The 17793-nt window shown below is 44.8% G+C and overlaps 1 protein-coding gene across 4 annotated transcripts in view; it reads right to left on the bottom strand.

The window, feature by feature from the left end:
* Positions 1–13120, bottom strand: part of zgc:123010 (uncharacterized protein LOC641500 homolog) — a 59509-nt gene extending 46389 nt beyond the window's left edge. For all 4 annotated transcript variants that reach the window (XM_060925895.1, XM_060925897.1, XM_060925898.1 and 1 more), the window contains exon 1: positions 12899–13120. In XM_060925895.1, coding sequence (XP_060781878.1) covers positions 12899–12950 — 52 coding nt within the window. In that variant the 5' untranslated portion in view covers positions 12951–13120. The remainder of the gene's footprint in view (positions 1–12898) is intronic.
* Positions 13121–17793: the final 4673 nt, after the last annotated feature.

Raw genomic sequence — 17793 nt, 5'->3', positions numbered from 1 at the left:
GTCACTTTGTCCTTTTATAGATCACCATTCTCGAGAATTGTTCGTAATCAACACCTAAGTGAGGCTCGTTAAGCCTTTGTTTTATAGCATGAGCATGTATTGTTAACTGTGGACTTGATTACTTATTGTTCATCTCTGTGGGGGGGTAGCGCATTTCTTTTTTTTTTTTTTAATTCCAACTCATTGTCATTAAAGGCAGGGGACACAAAAGGTAGTTCGTGAAATGCAAAAATTCATTATAGCAGGGTTGCAGTGTATATTGTGATCGATAAGAAAATGGTCAGAAAATGACCATATAATCTTTAGGTAATATCTCCCAGTGCTACCTGTACTGGTTATGTTCTGCTGTAAAACCCTCATTTTATCCCCATCTCGTAATAGAGCTGGCATATTCCATTCACATTTGTGAAGGTCCAGTTTCATAAAATTCCTTTCTGCAAAAGTCCCGAGAAGCAACTAAGATCTTAGAATAATTGGTGACAACAGTTACCTTTTATGGCTTTCCCATTAAAAAAAACAAACAAAAAAGTTTAGTTGGCCATAAATAAGGCATGTCAATTCTAAGTGTTTGTTTTGATTTGCTCCCGTCATCACCACTTTTGACAAATAAAATGAGTTGTGAACAGATGAAAAATATTGATTCTGTACTTGAAGTACATGCATAGGCTACAGTACTTCTACATTCAATTATCTTTCAACATCAAAAGTTTCTTTTTTGGACACACCATGTCATTTCACTAATCAGACAGGAGAGAAAATGAAATGAAAAATCTATGAAAATCCTTCCTGTTTTGACTTAACGTCCGGAACCCTAGCTAGTCTCGCCTCAGACGAGCTGCTGTCAGCTAAATAAATTACAATGCATGTGACTGGATAAACCACAACAAAGGACAGTCTACAGTCGACTGAACCACAGCCATTTGATTTATTTAATTTTTTTAATCTATCAAACTCTCTGCTGCAGTACATTTCCAGTTTGGCCTAATGAAATACTTTGCTAGGTCTGCACCATGATCTGCCAGTCGACATCCCTACTATAGAGCAACTCCAGAGGGCTTTTTCTGCCCTTCGTCACACTCCTTTTGCATCACTGGATGGAACAACCCAAAAAAAAAAACATCAGATCCTAGCAGCAGTGTCTGGCTGGTAAAATACAGAGAATGCCTTTTGATAGTTTTGACAGCTTGAATACCAGACAGAGAAAATACACTTGTACACGAGCGCTCGAATTCCTGAATTCCAAGAGTTTCTGTTCTCACAATGAATTTCTCAGCCAGTATATAAACAGTTGTGCTTGCTAGGCCTTGGTCATTAGTTGTGTTGTCTGGCTGGTATCTGTGCCCCTAGTTGGTGATGACGCAGCATTTACTCACGTTTAATATAGGTACATATTTTTGGAAAATACACAGGTAAAGGAACATGTTATATTTACAAATCAGACAAGCAAAAGAAGAGGCGCCTATTGCTAGGGATGGGCAATAGGACATATCTTATTACAATACTTCAAGGCACTTCTATCATCCATGAAATGCACCATGAAATCACTAAGCCACACAATGGGCTGTATCCTCCTCTCAGCAATGCCTGCTTTTTGCCACACAGAGTTCGACATCATAACACGACCTTTCCTACTGTGCAACTATCAGAAAAACGCATCACCATTGATAAAAGGAATCAATAACCTCTAAGACATGACTCCAATGGATCAATTTGGTACAGGTTCTCAACTGGAAGAATTTCTTGATTCCCATCCTTAGTCGTGTCACAGTCCTTCAATTGAAACGTAACCAAATCTTTCACCCAGCCAGCGGTTAAATGTCCATGGGCTTCAAGAGATTTATAGCTTTGGAACTCTTCACAGGTATGCATACTTATAGCATAAACAAGATAGTTGATAATATCCACGTATGAGGTTGGCGGCAGCAATGCAGGGTCAGCAGCGGTCTCAAAAGTAGCCGGTCACCGGCGGCAAATCGCCGGCTATGGCTTGTTATGCCGCCGGCTATTGTCAGTCGAGTCACAAAATTTAATATTAAATATTTCTGACAGTAAAAAAAGTTGTGAACGTAAATTACATCCACTATGTCATGTATGTCCGTTGCCGCGTCAACTGTGTTTACATCCTCAACACGAGTGCAGCCATTACTGCCGCCTGTGTTGCCAGATTGCGCGTTTTCCCGCCCAATTTGGGCGGTTTTAAGTGCATTTTGGCGGGTTTTGAACATATTTTGGGCTGTAAAACGTCAGCAGTATCTGGCAACATATTTTTTTACTTAATACAAGAAATTAATGGATACCAAAGTTTTTGCCAAAATGGTATTTTATTTTCCATTGTTTAGGCAGCTTCAGCATCATACTGTGAGATTCTGTTCAAATTGTTTTTTTCTTCTATGAAGCCTGAGCCATTTATTTTCTCATCTCATCTCATTATCTCTAGCCGCTTTATCCTTCTACAGGGTCGCAGGCAAGCTGGAGCCTATCCCAGCTGACTACGGGCGAAAGGCGGGGTACACCCTGGACAAGTCGCCAGGTCATCACAGGGCCGACACATAGACACAGACAACCATTCACACTCACATTCACACCTACGGTCAATTTAGAGTCACCAGTTAACCTAACCTGCATGTCTTTGGACTGTGGGGGAAACCGGAGCACCCGGAGGAAACCCACGCGGACACGGGGAGAACATGCAAACTCCACACAGAAAGGCCCTCGCCGGCCCCGGGGCTCGAACCCAGGACCTTCTTGCTGTGAGGCGACAGCGCTAACCACTACACCACCGTGCCGCCCGCCATTTATTTTATTAATTTATAAATTATTGTTTAATTTAGTCTTCAGGAGAGACTGCCTGCACACAGCACTAGTATTAATAGTTTTTTTTCTTACATGAAAGCTGAGGCATTTATATTATAGTTTAAGGTAACTTCATGTTGTGCTGTGAGGTTCTCTGCACTTTAACTTTTGAACCAACAGGAGCATTTGGATAAGTAAAGCCTATTTTTCTGCATTTTTGTAGTCCTGGTAATCTTTTATATTGGTAAAGTTGTTTATAGGACCATTTCTCAGTGTCTGTTTTTTTAATCAATAGTTTTTCAGTAATAACTTAATATTTAACATATCACTCAATTTTAAACAACCCCCGCGCCTCCCCCATAGTCTCCAAAATTTCTGTGGGAAACACTGGCGTGCGTAACAATGCTAATCAAGCTTAAGCTAGACGACCCGCCTCAAATACCCGTCCCAGGTAAATGTTATCCCAATTTTAGGCTACGTTTACATTACGTCGAATCAGCGGATCATCAGATTAACGTTCTTAAAACGATTCGCGTTTACACTAAAACCGTTAGCCGTGCACACAGCAACACCAATACACGGATACGCTCGGCTCCGCAGGCATCCTGCGCTCCAAATCACTCCACCCTGAACAGCGAGTGCCCTCTGGAGGGTGCGCACTCCGGCCCTGCGCAGCTCACACAGCGCGCGAGTGAAGTGCACAAGCCACGATTCGGGACTAAGCCGCTGTGTGTGTGTGATCCCAGCGCACATCACTTACTACTTGCAAGTGGAAGGATGGCAAGCCTAAAGACAATCATAACTACACAATGGGCAGTATTTGCATCAGTATTTGCAGTATTTTCATACTTTTATACTCTTTAATGAAAGGTGATACAAGGCGGAAGTCCGCGCCGTTTTTCAGCAGTCGCGTCACATGACCAACGCCAGCGAATCAGGAAGGTGGATGTCACAGTGACATTGTCCAATGAGGACGCCAGCTAGAGCTCAGCACAGCGTATTCGCGTATCTCAATGTTTACACAGCACCGGACCAGATACGATCTAGATTGAATACGTGGACGCTGGCGGATTCCCGTTTCCCGGCTTTTCCAGGTGGTTTAATGTAAACGGACAGTGCATCCGCGAAGAAAACGAGATAGATACGGTCTAGTGTAAACGTAGCCTTAGATGGCCTGTTCCAAACCATCCCGCCCCATGAAAAATTCGTACTTGCATATCTATCTATCTATCTATCTATCTATCTATCTATCTATCTATCCCTGCACGCTTTGCGTGCATTATGTCTGCCGTTGGCAGACATTTTACCATTTTGCACCCTGCTGTAAATTATTTGTACCCTGCTATTCTCCCAAACTTTGAAGCCCCTGGGTCAGCACTCCAAGTTTTTCTGGTTAGGTCAGGTCATATTGATCAATATTGGCAACAGATGAGAATTCATCCAAATAATGGTCCCAGTCATCCTTGCTGAGTTTGTCTCAGTATGGTATTCTCACTTTGCTGCTCCAGTTTTACTGCGTTCACTGCTACTAAAGAGTAGAAAAGTACACAGTGTCTTGCAAAAGTTCTCATCCGCCTTGGTGTTTGTCCTGTTTTGTTGCATTACAAGATGGAATTAAAATGGATGTTTGGAGGGTTAGCACCATTTGATTTATACAACATGCCTACCACTTTAAAAGGTGCAAACTGTTTTTTTTTTTAAATTATGACAAACAATAATGGTGGCACGGTGGTGTAGTGGTTAGCGCTGTCGCCTCACAGCAAGAAGGTCCTGGGTTCGAGCCCCGGGGCCGGCGAGAGCCTTTCTGTGTGGAGTTTGCATGTTCTCCCCGTGTCCGCGTGGGTTTCCTCCGGGTGCTCCGGTTTCCCCCACAGTCCAAAGACATGCAGGTTAGGTTAACTGGTGACTCTAAATTGACCGTAGGTGTGAATGGTTGTCTGTGTCTATGTGTCAGCCCTGTGATGACCTGGCGACTTGTCCAGGGTGTACCCCGCCTTTCGCCCGTAGTCAGCTGGGATAGGCTCCAGCTTGCCTGCGACCCTGTAGAAGGATAAAGCGGCTAGAGATAATGAGATGAGATGAGACAAACAATAATTAAGATGAAAAAGCAGAAATCTGGAGTTCGTATATGTATTCACCACCTTTCGTATGAAACCCCTAAATAAGAGCTGCTCCAACCAATTCACTTCACAAGTCACATAATTAGTTGATTAAGATCCACCTGTGTGCAATCAAAGTGTCACATGATCTGTCACATGATGTCTGTATAAATCAGCCTGTTCTGGAAGGACCCGGACTCTGCAACACTATTAAGCAAGCAACATGAAAACCAAGGAGCCTCTAAACAGGTCAGAGACAAAGTTGTGGAGAAGTATAGATCAGGGTTGGGTTATAAAAAAAAATACCCCACAGAGCACCATTAAATCCATTATAGCAAATTGGAAAGAATATGGCACCACTACAAACCTGACAAGAGAAGGCTGCCCACCAAAAGTCACAGCCCAGACAAGGAGGGCATTAATCAGAGATGCAACAAAGACACCAAAGATAACACTGAAGGAGCTGCAAAGATCCACAGCGGAGATGGGAGTATCTGTCCATAGGACCACTTTAAGCCGTACACTCCACAGAGTGGGGCTTTATGGAAGAGTAGCCAGAAAAAAGCCATTGCTTTAAGAAAAAAATATACAAGAAGAAAAAAAACACCACATTTGGAGTTTGCCCAACAGCATGAGACAGACTCCCCAAACACATGGAAGATGATTCTCTGGTCAGATGAGACTAAAATTGAACTTTTTGGCCATCATGGAAAACACCATGTGTGGCGCAAACCCCAACACTTCCCCATCACCCTGAGAACACCATTCTTACAGTAAAGCATGGTGGTGGCAGCATCATGCTGTGGGGGTATTTTTCATCTGCAGGGACAGGAAAGCTGGTCAGGATTGAAGGAAAGATGGATGGCACTAAATACACTGCAATCCTGGAGGAAAACCTGTTTGAGTCGGCCAGGAGGTCTGAGACTGGGACGGAGGTTCACGTTCCAGCAGGACGAGGACCTTAAACATACTGCTAAAGCTACACTGGAGTGGTTTAAAAGGAAACATTTAAATGTCTTGGAATGGCCTAATCAAAGCCCAGACCTCAATCCAATTGAGAATCTGTGGCATAACTTGAAGATTGCTGTACACCAACGCAACCCATCTAACTTGAAGGAGTTGGAGCAGTTTCACCCTGAGGAAAAATCCCAGTGGCTAGATGTACTAAGCTAATAGAGCCATACTGCAAGAGACTTGCAGCTATAATTGCAGCAAAAGGTGGCTCTACAAAGTATTGACTTTTGTAAGGGGTGAATACCTATGCACACTCCAGATTTCTGTTTGTTCATCTTAATTATTGTTTGTGTCACAATAAATAAACAATCTACACCTTTAAAGTGGTAGGCATGTTGTGTAAATCAAATGGTGCTAACCCTCCAAAAATCCATTTTAATTCCAGCTTGTAATGCGACAAAACAGGACAAACACGGGGTGGGGGGGTACTTTTGCAAGACACTGTACATTTTCCTTGCTACTACTTTCACAGTCCCACTCCCTATAACAATACCTCCAAAATGGTGCCTTACTAATGGGATATGTGACTGACAAAGACTGACAGGGTCTGAAGATGGGTATTCCTATAAAATCAGTGGATTCTCAGTGTGGGGATCAGGGAACCCCAGGGGTCTTTAAAGGGGCCAGTCACATTTCTCCAGATGCCTCTGTGCCAAGTCGCCATTTTCATATCCATAAAGAACAATTGACTGATGAAGGACTTGTATAGCACCATGTCCACAAGTTCAATCATCCTTTCTTACAGCTGAATAGCTGAATTATGAAAGACACAGCTCAACATGGCAGAGTCAAAGGTATAGATAGTTTTCACATGACGTCACAGAGTTGGGGATTCCCTAGTGGCGGCCATCTTGGGGGTCCAGCTTACCGTACGGGTGACTGAGCACACATTGTAACGCGCGAGTACAAAGTCTTCAAAAGAACCCAAGCAGGCTATTTAAAGCTAGCAATGGTGCACACCTGTTGTATTCACGGCTGTCGTAATAGGTCAGATGATGAAGTCAAGCGGAGATTTTATGGAATTCCCACTGTACGGGAGCACGAAGGCGAGCAAACAAAGAAACTCAGCATACAAAGGAGAAATCTATGGCTTGCGAGAATCAACCGCAAGGATTATCAGCCTTCCAAACACAGCAAAGTCTGCTCCGATCATTTTACAAATGGTAAGTTGTTTAAGTAATCAATTGTGTTTAAGTTTGTTTTTGGAAACCAAAACATCATGTAAACAATCTCTGGAGAATGCCTAACTGGAACCGCTGAGTGTACGTTTACATTGTAATGTACACTTAATATCGCTTGTTTGTCACGTTTCTATTTGAAACTTGTCACTTCACTCACGCAAGGGTCATTTTTGAAAAACATTTTAGGTCTATTCTGTATGATTTGATTTGTGTTTGGGATGCAAACAGCGCACCTTTTGGCGGATGCCGCCTGAATCGCGCAGATCCGATTTTTTTTTTTAGGGGGGTCGTTGGAGTGTCCGATTATAATTTCAAAGTAAATTCTGTATTAAAATTACTAAATAAGCAAATCCGTTACAGTCCATGAAACAGGAAGTATAAGGATGAGAAAGTTTAAATCGGAAAGCTGCGCACATTTGCGCAGCTCGAGCGGTGTGCAGGACTGCGCAAATGTGCGCAGCTTTCCGATTTAAACTTTCTCATCCTTATACTTCCTGTTTCATGGACTGTAATGGATTTGCTTATTTAGTAATTTTAATACAGAATTTACTTTGAAATTATAATCAGACACTCCAACGACCCCCCCTAAAAAAAAAAAACCCCGGATCTGCGCGATTCAGGCGGCATCCGCCAAAAGGCGCGCTGTGAATATATAAAGTTGTATACAGTGGTGCTTGAAAGTTTGTGGACCCTTTAGAATTTTCTATATTTCTGCATAAATATGACCTAAAACAACATCAGATTTTCACACAAGTCCTAAAAGTAGATAAAGAGAACCCAGTTAAACAAATGAGACAAAAATATTATACTTGGTCATTTATTTATTGAGGAAAATGATCCAATATTACATATCTGTCAGTGGCAAAAGTATGTGAACCTTAAGGATTAACAGTTAATTTGAAGGTGAAATTAGAGTCAGGTGTTTCCAATCAGTGGGATGACAATCAGGTGTGAGTGGGCACCCTGTTTTATTTAGGCTACATCCACACGACAACGGCAACGAGATGTTATTTAAAAATATATCGCGTCCAAATGGGCAACAATCAGTAAAATATCAGGTCCATATGGCAACGCAACGCTTGCTGAAAACGATGCAATACACATGCCACACCTCTAGGGGCGCTGTAAGACGGTCCCTTCGGAGACACCAGAACAATAGAAGTAAGGATGCATATTAGCCACAAAGTCAGGAAAATCTGTTTGTAAAATTACATTATAATGACCAAATACAATGAAAAGTATTTTTCCAGTCTCACCTGTGAAAGGTAATCTCATGTGATCTCGTTTGGATGGCAAACCTGTTGGTACAGTTAAACGCAGCTAATCTTTATTCTCCGCTTTGACCTCTCCAAAATGGCGGCGAGGATGACCTATGATTCTACACGGAAGGCGGTGTCTTTAATGGTCCGGAATAAATTGAATGCTAATTAAATAATGATTAATTTGCTCCTCTACGCCCTTTTTGAGGAATGTATTGTAGGACTTAAACCCACATCTGAAGAGGTGAGATTGCTCTTTTTTTCTCTATTTTTGCTGGCGGGATTGACTCTCTCTCTCTCTCTCTCTCTCACTTTGCACCATTACACAATAAATATTCACAGTGAAAATATTTTGTAAGCGCGTTTCATGAACCAAGTTATAGGATTTGTTGACAACTCGCATCACAATGAGAAGATCATTGGCACTACTGGTGTTAAGAATCAGACCATTTCATAAATGAATATTTTGCTGTAGAGCTGCAGTGTTTGTACAATTGCATGTTTTTGCTTCACTATTACTGTCACTATTCTGCTTCTTGCATTACTACTGTGAACTAACACTGAACATAATAATAATAATAATAATAATATCTAAGCTCGTGTTTCACTCTCACTAGTGCTCTGTAAGGCTTTTTCCTGGTGATATTCGTTACACTTCTACCCGGCGTGAAGCACTCACAGTCATGTGGTTGTGACGTCATCGTAAACAAATCCGTTTTACTCATCCAGACGACTTCACAACGGCAACGTTGCCAGATCTTTCCACTCTGGAACCCGTTCTCAAAAAGATTGCGTTTTGGGCACCCAAAACGCCGGTGCCGTGTGGACGCCAGGCCTAAACGATAAGCAATTGTATCGGAGTCACCTGAATCCGTTGCCGTGTGGACAGGGCCTTAAAGAACAGGGATCTATCAAAGTCTGATCTTCACAACACATGTTTGTGGAAGTGTATCATGGCACGAACAAAGGAGATTTCTGAGGACCTCAGAAAAAGCGTTGATGATGCTCATCAGGCTGGAAAAGGTTACAAAACCATCTCTAAAGAGTTTGGACTCCACCAATCCACAGTCAGACAGCTTGTGTACAAATGGAGGAAATTCAAGACCATTGTTACCCTCCCCAGGAGTGGTCGACCAACAAAGATCACTCCAAGAGTAAGGCGTGTAATAGTCGGCGAGGTCACAAAGGACCCCAGGGTAACTTCTAAGCAACTAAAGGCCTCTCTCACATTGGCTAATGTTAATGTTCATGAGTCCACCATCAGGAGAACACTGAACAACAATGGTGTGCATGGCAGGGTTTCAAGGAGAAAGCCACTGCTCTCCAAAAAGAACATTGCTGCTTGTCTGCAGTTTGCTAAAGATCACGAGGACAAGCCAGAAGGCTATTGGAAAAATATTTTGTGGAAGGATGAGACAAAAAATAGAACTTTTTGGTTTAAATGAGAAGTGATACACAGATATGTATTGGACAAAATGTCTCACTGATTGGATGAAATCACAGATATGTAATTTTGGATCATTTTCCTCAATAAATAAATGACCAGATCTAATATTTTTGTCTCATTTGTTTAACTGGGTTCTCTTCATCTACTTTTAGGACTTGTGTGAAAATCTGATGATATTTTAGGTCATATTTATGCAGAAATATAGAAAATGTTAAAGGGTTCACAAACTTTCAGGCACCACTGTATATCAGACAGCCTTTAAAGTTTGATGAAGTCAGTTTCAGGCTTTGGCAGCCCTGCATAGTCACTTGAAAATGCATCTTTGTCCACTTCGTAGGGGTCAATTCCCCCAATCAAGGCCAGTTTGGCTGCATACCGTTGTCGTGAGATGTCGTCTAATGTATCTATATACTTCTGTTTGCTTGATTTTGCCGACATTGATCTTTATTTTAGAAAACTGACTATATAACTTCATAAATTCGTCCGAGATAATGTAGCTGGTAGTGGCGATGGTCCGTTTTGTTTGCCCCCCAAGATGGCAGCTGGGGGGCGTTCCCCGGAATGCCGTGACGTCAGTGAAAACTACCTATACAAAAGCACCGCTGGTAGCTGCCATACTACTCATGCTTGGATATTCACACCTATGGGCAATTTAAAGTAGCCAGTTAACCAAACTGTATGTCTTTGGACTGTAGGGGAAACCAGAGCACCTGGAGGAAACCCACGCAGACACAGGGAGAACATGCAAACTCCACACAGAAAGGGAACAGGACACTTCATCCAATGTCCATTTCATCCAATCAGTGAGACATTTCATCCAAAGCCTTTTTCATACGCACTATCAATTATTTTATATAATGTGTGTGACAAGATCAAGAAAAGAACAGGAAACAGGATCGGAAAACCAGGGCATCTACACAAGAGACTAGGGCTCGGTAATATGCGCCGATGTGGCGTAATACTTCACACCAAACGTGCATTTTCTCAGTCTTTATATAGGCACGCTAATGCCTCTTGATCACGAGCAGGTGAGCCTCATTAACAGCATGTGTGCGAGAGTCTGCTCAGCGTGCACGCAGTCCGGAGCACGCTCGAGAGTCCTTCAGGTGCACGCGCCAAAGCACATAGGACTGACACCCACATAATAGTTGGGGCCCCAAAAAAGGATATCTAGCAAGTGTGAGTCATGCGAGTATAGATTTTCTATGTAATTTGGTCTAATAAAAATGATGTCTCTCCACAAGCAGCCCCAGCCAAACGCGCCTGAAGCTGACACTTGCTGATTTCCATTTCTGGTTTTGTTTTCATTTTGAAATGGTGGCCCCTAACATGGGTGAAGGAGTTTGTCGAATATTTATTGGATTTTACATGAATACTAATTAGCAGCCCATCGTTTTGGCCACACTCGCCGAGAAAGGAGAGTCTGGGGCGACCTTTACTCGCATTTAGCAAGTGGTTAAACTATACGCTGCAAAAATGTGTTCTGCTTCAGTCAAATTCCATTGAGAAGTCCTCCTTTTTTCGAATGAACAAACAAAATACCTGAAATATAAACTAAAACTGAGTGTGTATGAAAAAGACTTTGGATGAAACGTCTTAACTCTTGGACGAAATGACCTGTATCCCACCGAAAGGCCCCCGTTGGTCACTGGGCTCAAACCCAGAACCTTAGTGCTGTCGCCTCACAGCAAGAACCACTACACCAAATAAAAACAAATAACCACAACAATACAACATCCTAGTCCACAGATCAGGAACTAACATGAAATGCAAGATACTGAAGATATTAGTATAGGTAACCGTATGGGGCTGAGTAAAATTAAGGATCAATTTCACTTGTGATTTCGAAGTTTTGAAAATTGCCCTCGTCGCTTCTTCCAAATCACGAGTGAAACTGAACCTTAATTTTACGAGGAATCATACGATTACTTGTTTATAATCAGGCCAAATTCATACTTTGGAAGCCAATCAAGTTCACAACATTTGTCACTCACGTTTTCTGAACCAATCAGGGCGCAAGACTATCTTGCACGTTTGAATCAGTTTCTAAAGCGTCTTTCATCGTGACACAAAAAAAACGCGATAGCACCTTGTCTAACTCACAGCATTCATATGCCACTAGAGAGTCGTTTATTTGCCCATTTCTTAAATACGGAAAGCCAATTTTTTTTTTTTTTTTTTGGTATTTTCATTTTCGCTTGCAGCTTTCAATTGGTTTATAATTTCTTCGTCAAATATAGCGAAACGTGGCATTGCTGAGTCATCAGAGTCAGCCATTTTGTTGACAAAATTTGCTAATTTTTGTAACCGTAACCAAGCAACGAACTAGCCAATAGCATTTCAGAAATACAGCCACGTGTTAAGGGGGAAAAAAAAGAAAAAAGCCCTCCTTGATTGACCAATCAGAATTGAGTAATTTGGCCCTAGGCATTATAAAGGATTTTACCAAAACAAAACAAGTTAACCACTGCAGATTTGATTTAGGATTATATTAAATTGAGAGACGTGCAATAACTTTACTCAGCTGAAGATGACATATGGACCAGTTGCCACATAGTCAGTCTGACCTGGAGCAGAAGCAGCAACCAGAATGCAAACTGACCTCCAGGTAATTTGTTTTGAATGATTTTCCGCTTCCATCCTCACTCCCAGGACCCGGTGTGATCGCAGACTATGCAGTCGAGATTTAACACGGCCACGTTGAGGTTAAAGTTGCTTATGGTGTCAGCGTGACATTAGGGGAATTCATTGATCTGAGCGTGGCGAGGAACTCAACCGCACACATGCCACATCCACTGACTAACGCCTCTTCACCAGCTGCTGCTGCAGAGGCTTTTCACCGTGTAGCGCGACAACGCAGCTCATCATCAACAACAACACAAAACAAAACCAACCGCCAACTCGGCGTCCGTACAAAGTTGCTGCTTCGCTTTCGGTTGTAAAGTCGAGACCAGCAGGACTGAGCGCTTTATCAGGCTTCAGAGTCCAACATGACCGAAGCAGAAAGTGATGGTTGTGGCAGATGGAGCGAACCGAGCCCTGAGCACAGCGGGAACAAGAAGTTTGGCAAAGTGAGCGAAAAGTTCCTAAAGGCGTGAGACTCACCACTCCCCAGCCCCAGCAACCGGCAAATGTTGAACTTCATCAGCGCAACCATCCAGCATTATTCATTTAAATTTAACTACTTATACAACATGCATCCGACTCCAGCGGCGAGCTTTAAAAACGACCGAGACAATAACATAGTAAAACTTCCATTGCTACTAAAGGTTGGTTCGTGCTTTCTGGCTTCCTGAGCATCGGCACAATTCAGCCCAAATGCAGGCTCCGCCCACTGTGCGTCTTAAAGGGATCGTGTACGTGTTTAAAGGAAAAGTTCGGCCAAAGTAACGGAAGGCAACGTTTAACTTGTGAAAGCTCATCTCATCTCATTATCTCTAGCCGCTTTATCCTTCTACAGGGTCGCAGGCAAGTTGGAGCCTATCCCAGCTGACTACGGGCGAAAGGCGGGGTACACCCTGGACAAGTCGCCAGGTCATCACAGAGCTGACACATAGACACAGACAACCATTCACACTCCCATTCACACCTACGCTCAATTTAGGCCAAGTTTACATTAGACCGTATCTGTCTCGTTTTCTTCGCGGATGCACTGTCCGTTTACATTAAAACACCGGGAAACGGGAATCCGCCAGCGTCCACGTATTCAATCCAGATCGTGTCTGGTCCGGTGCTGTGTAAACATTGAGAATACGCGGATACGCTGTGCTGAGCTCTAGCTGGCATCGTCATTGGACAACGTCACTGTGACATCCACCTTCCTGATTCGCTGGCGTTGGTCATGTGATGCGACTGCTGAAAAACAGCACGGACTTCTGCCTTGTATCACCTTTCATTAAAGAGTATAAAAGTATGAAAATACTGCAAATACTGATGCAAATACTGCCCATTGTGTAGTTATGATTGTCTTTAGGCTTGCCATCCTTCCACTTGCAAGTGGTAAGTGACGCGCATACCCGATATGCACTGAGAGCACACACACAGCGGCTCAGTCCCGAATTACTGCTCGTGCACTTCACTCGCGCGCTGTGTGAGCTGCGCAGGGCCGGAGTGCGCACCCTCCAGAGGGCACTCGCTGTTCAGGGCGGAGTGATTTGGAGCGCAGGATGCCTGCGGAGCCGAGCGTATCCGTGTATTGGCGTTGCTGTGTGCAGGCGAATCGTGTATTGGTGTTGCTGTGTGCATGTTAATCGTTTTAAAAACGTTAATCTGATGATCTGCTGATACGGTCTAATGTAAACCCCACCTTAGAGTCACCAGTTAACCTAACCTGCATGTCTTTGGACTGTGGGGGAAACTGGAGCACCCAGAGGAAACCCACGCGGACACGGGGAGAACATGCAAACTCTACACAGAAAGGCCCTCACCGGACACGGGGCTGGAACCCGGACCTTCTTGCTGTGAGGCGACAACACTAACCACTACACCACCGTGCCGCCCCACAACAAATACTGAAAACCAAAAACATACCATAATATTTATTGAAATTGTTCTTTTTAACTTAATGTTTGGGGCGGCACGGTGGTGTAGTGGTTAGCACTGTTACTTCACAGCAAGAAGGTTCTGTGTTCGAGCCCACTGGCCAGAGAGGGCCTTTCTGTGTGGAGTTTGCGTGTTCTCCCCGTGTCTGTGGGGGTTTCCTCCGGGTGCTCTGGTTTCCCCCACAGTCCAAAGACATGCAGGTTAGGTTAATTGGTGGCTCTAAATTGACCGTGAGTATGAATGGTTGTTTGTCTGAAATAATCTGGCGATTTGTCCAGGGTGTACCCTACCTCTCGCCCATAGTCAGCTGGGATAGGCTCCAGCTTGCCTGTGACCCTGTAGAACAGGATAAGCGGCTACACATGATGGATGGATGGATGGATGGAAGGCAACGTTTAACTTGCGAAATGTCATGTCCCCATATGAGGATGCAGGGTCGCAGGAGGTTATCCTCGGAACTTCAGTACAAGACAACGAATACTGAAAACCGAAAACATACCATAATATTTATTGAAATTGTTGTTTTTAACTTAAAGATGGCAGCGCGTACACACGCAGCGGCTCCTTTCTGTCCCGACAGAACGGTGTTTTTGTGGGTTTTTTTGTTTTAAAACAGTGTGTATTTGTTCAGCTTTGTCGTGTCCATCAGTCTTAAGGCGCACATACTCCCGTGAGTTTCTGCTCGACATCCACAGAACTATATTCACGGATATAAATCCAGCGGACGCAGAAGTGCTATGCAACTACGGTTTGCTCCGGAGGCCTGCTCAATCACCGACCCCCACTCCTGCATCCAGCCCACAGTGGAAGTGCCACAGGCGGAACATGCGGAAGCAGAAGAGGGGCAACCGCGGAGGTATCTGGGCTAGGCTAGCAGCTAGCCCTCACCGGCTGGCTATCCCTACCATCACTCTGGCCAACATATGCTCGCTGGACAACAAGCTGGATTATGTCCGCCTACTCCGCTCATCTTTTAAGTCTGAGTGAGTGAGTGTTGTGTCATCGTGTTTGTGGAAACATGGCTTAACGACAGCGTCCCGGACTGTGCCTTTCAGCTAGCCCGGCTAACATGCTACCGGTCAGACAGAGCACTAGTCGGGGGGGGGGGACTCGCAGTGGAGGACTCTGTGTTTACATCAGTGATGCCTGGTGCCGTGATGCTGTTCTGGTCTGCAAACACTGCTCACCACTGGTGGAGTTTATAATTATTAAGTGCCGGCCATTCTACCTGCCAAGGGAATTCACAGCCATATTGCTGGTAGCATTATACATCCCTCCCGGCTCCAATAACAACAGGAGTGAAGCACTGAATGAACTCTATCAGCACAACAGTGAGCAGCAGACAGCCCACCCAGATGCTTTCCTCATCCTGGCTGGGGATTTCAACCATGCAAACCCCAAGAGCATGTTTCCAAAACTCTATGGACATATCAACTTTCCCACATGTGGAAACAATACTCTGGACAATGTTTACACCATGCATAAAGACGCCTACAAAGCCCTATCCCTCCCCCACCTTGGGGGCTCAGATCACTCCACTGTTATGCTAATGCCAGCATACAGGCCGCTGGTTAAAGTCACCAAACCAGCTACAAAGCAGATACGCATGTAGCCAGAGGGGTCCTCAGAGGCACTCCAGGACTGTTTTTCCACCACTGACTGGAGCATGTTCAGACAGGTGGCCACCTACAACAACATCACAGATCTACAGGAGTACACGGAGACCATCACTGCCTACATGAGGAAGTGCATGGACGACGTTACGGTCACCAGAACCATCTCCATTTGGGCCAATCAGAAGCCATGGCTGACAGGGGAAGTTCACAGGCTCCTGTGGGCTCGGAACACTGCCTTCAGAGCTGGGGACGAGGTGGACCTGAGGACAGCTAGGGCCAACCTGTCACGAGGCATCAGGGTGGCCAAGAGACAGTATTCCAGGTACATTGCTGACTATTTCAACGACAGCAGAGACACCAGGAACCTGTGGCAGGGGATTCAGACCATCACAGACTACAAGCCCTTACTGCAGACCTGTGACAACTCCACATCTCTGCTGAATCAGTTAAACAACTTTTTCGCTCGCTTTGAGGCAGACAACAGCACCACGGCACAGAAGACCCCACCACCTCCCGGCGACCAGGCGTTGACGCTGTCCCCTGACAGCGTGAGGAGAGCTCTCAGGACGACAAATGCACGAAAAGCCCCGGGTCCTGATAACATTCCTGGTCATGTCCTGAGAGACTGTGCCGAGGAGCTCACAGATGTCTTTACAGGCATCTTCAACATCTCGTTGAGCCAGGCTGTTGTCCCTACGTGCCTCAAAGCCACCACCATCATCCCGGTCCCGAAGAAGCAGTCTCCCTCCTGGTTCAATGACTACCACCCTGTCGCACTCACTCCCATCCTCATGAAGTGCTTCGAGCGGCTAGTCATGCGGCATATCAAGTCTGCCCTCCCCCCTGCCCTGGACCCTTTCCAGTTTGCATATCAGTCCAACCGTTCGACCGATGACGCCATCTCCACTGCCCTCCACTCAGCCCTCACCCACCTGGAGACAAAAGACTCGTATGTCAAAATGCTGTTCATAGACTTTAGCTCAGCATTCAACACAATCATTCCTCAGCAGCTCATTCATAAACTGGACCTGCTGGGACTCAACACCTCCCTGTGCAACTGGCTGCTGAGCTTCCTGACAGGGAGACCACAGACTGTACGGGTCGGCAGCAACTCCTCCAGCACCATCGCATTGAACACGGGGGGCCCCCCAAGGATGTGTGCTGAGCCCCCTCCTCTTCACTCTGCTGACCCACGACTGCACACTAACATCCAATTCTAATCTCTTCATTAAGTTTGCGGATGACACGACTGTGGTGGGTCTCATCAACAATGGCGATGAGACAATCTACAGGAGTGAGGTGAGCCTCTTGGCCATGTGGTGCAAGGACAACAATCTCCGCCTGAAGGTGGAGAAGACGAAGGAGATTGTTGTGGACTTCAGGAGAGCGCACACCCAGCATGCTCCACTATCTATCGACGGTGCTGCAGTGGAGAGGGTGAGCAGCACCAAGTTTCTGGGTGTGCACATCTCTGAAGACCTGTCCTGGAGCAACAACACTGCATCACTGGCCAAAAAAGCCCAATAGCGTCTGTACTTCCTCCGCAAACTGAGGAGAGCAAGAGTCCCGGCCCCCATCATGCACACATTCTACAGAGGCACCATCGAGAACATCCTGACCAGCTGCATCACCATGTGGTACGGCGCCTGCACCATGTCCCAGGGGCGCCGCCAGAAATTTTGGGCCCCATGAAAGATTAGAATTTTGGGCCCCCCAACTTTGCCCACCCTCGTCACAATTGCACTATTGTCATTATTTGACTTTTGATAGCCCATGGACCTTGAGTTTGTGACTTTGTTATTACATTTTATGTATTAACCTACCAGGGACTAGATGAAAACT

This window comes from Neoarius graeffei, chromosome 7, assembly GCF_027579695.1.
Source record: "Neoarius graeffei isolate fNeoGra1 chromosome 7, fNeoGra1.pri, whole genome shotgun sequence".
In the NCBI taxonomy this organism is placed as follows: Eukaryota; Metazoa; Chordata; class Actinopteri; order Siluriformes; family Ariidae; genus Neoarius; species Neoarius graeffei.
The sequence above is the reverse complement of the archived record's forward strand: the minus strand, read 5'-3'. Positions and strand labels throughout refer to the sequence as shown.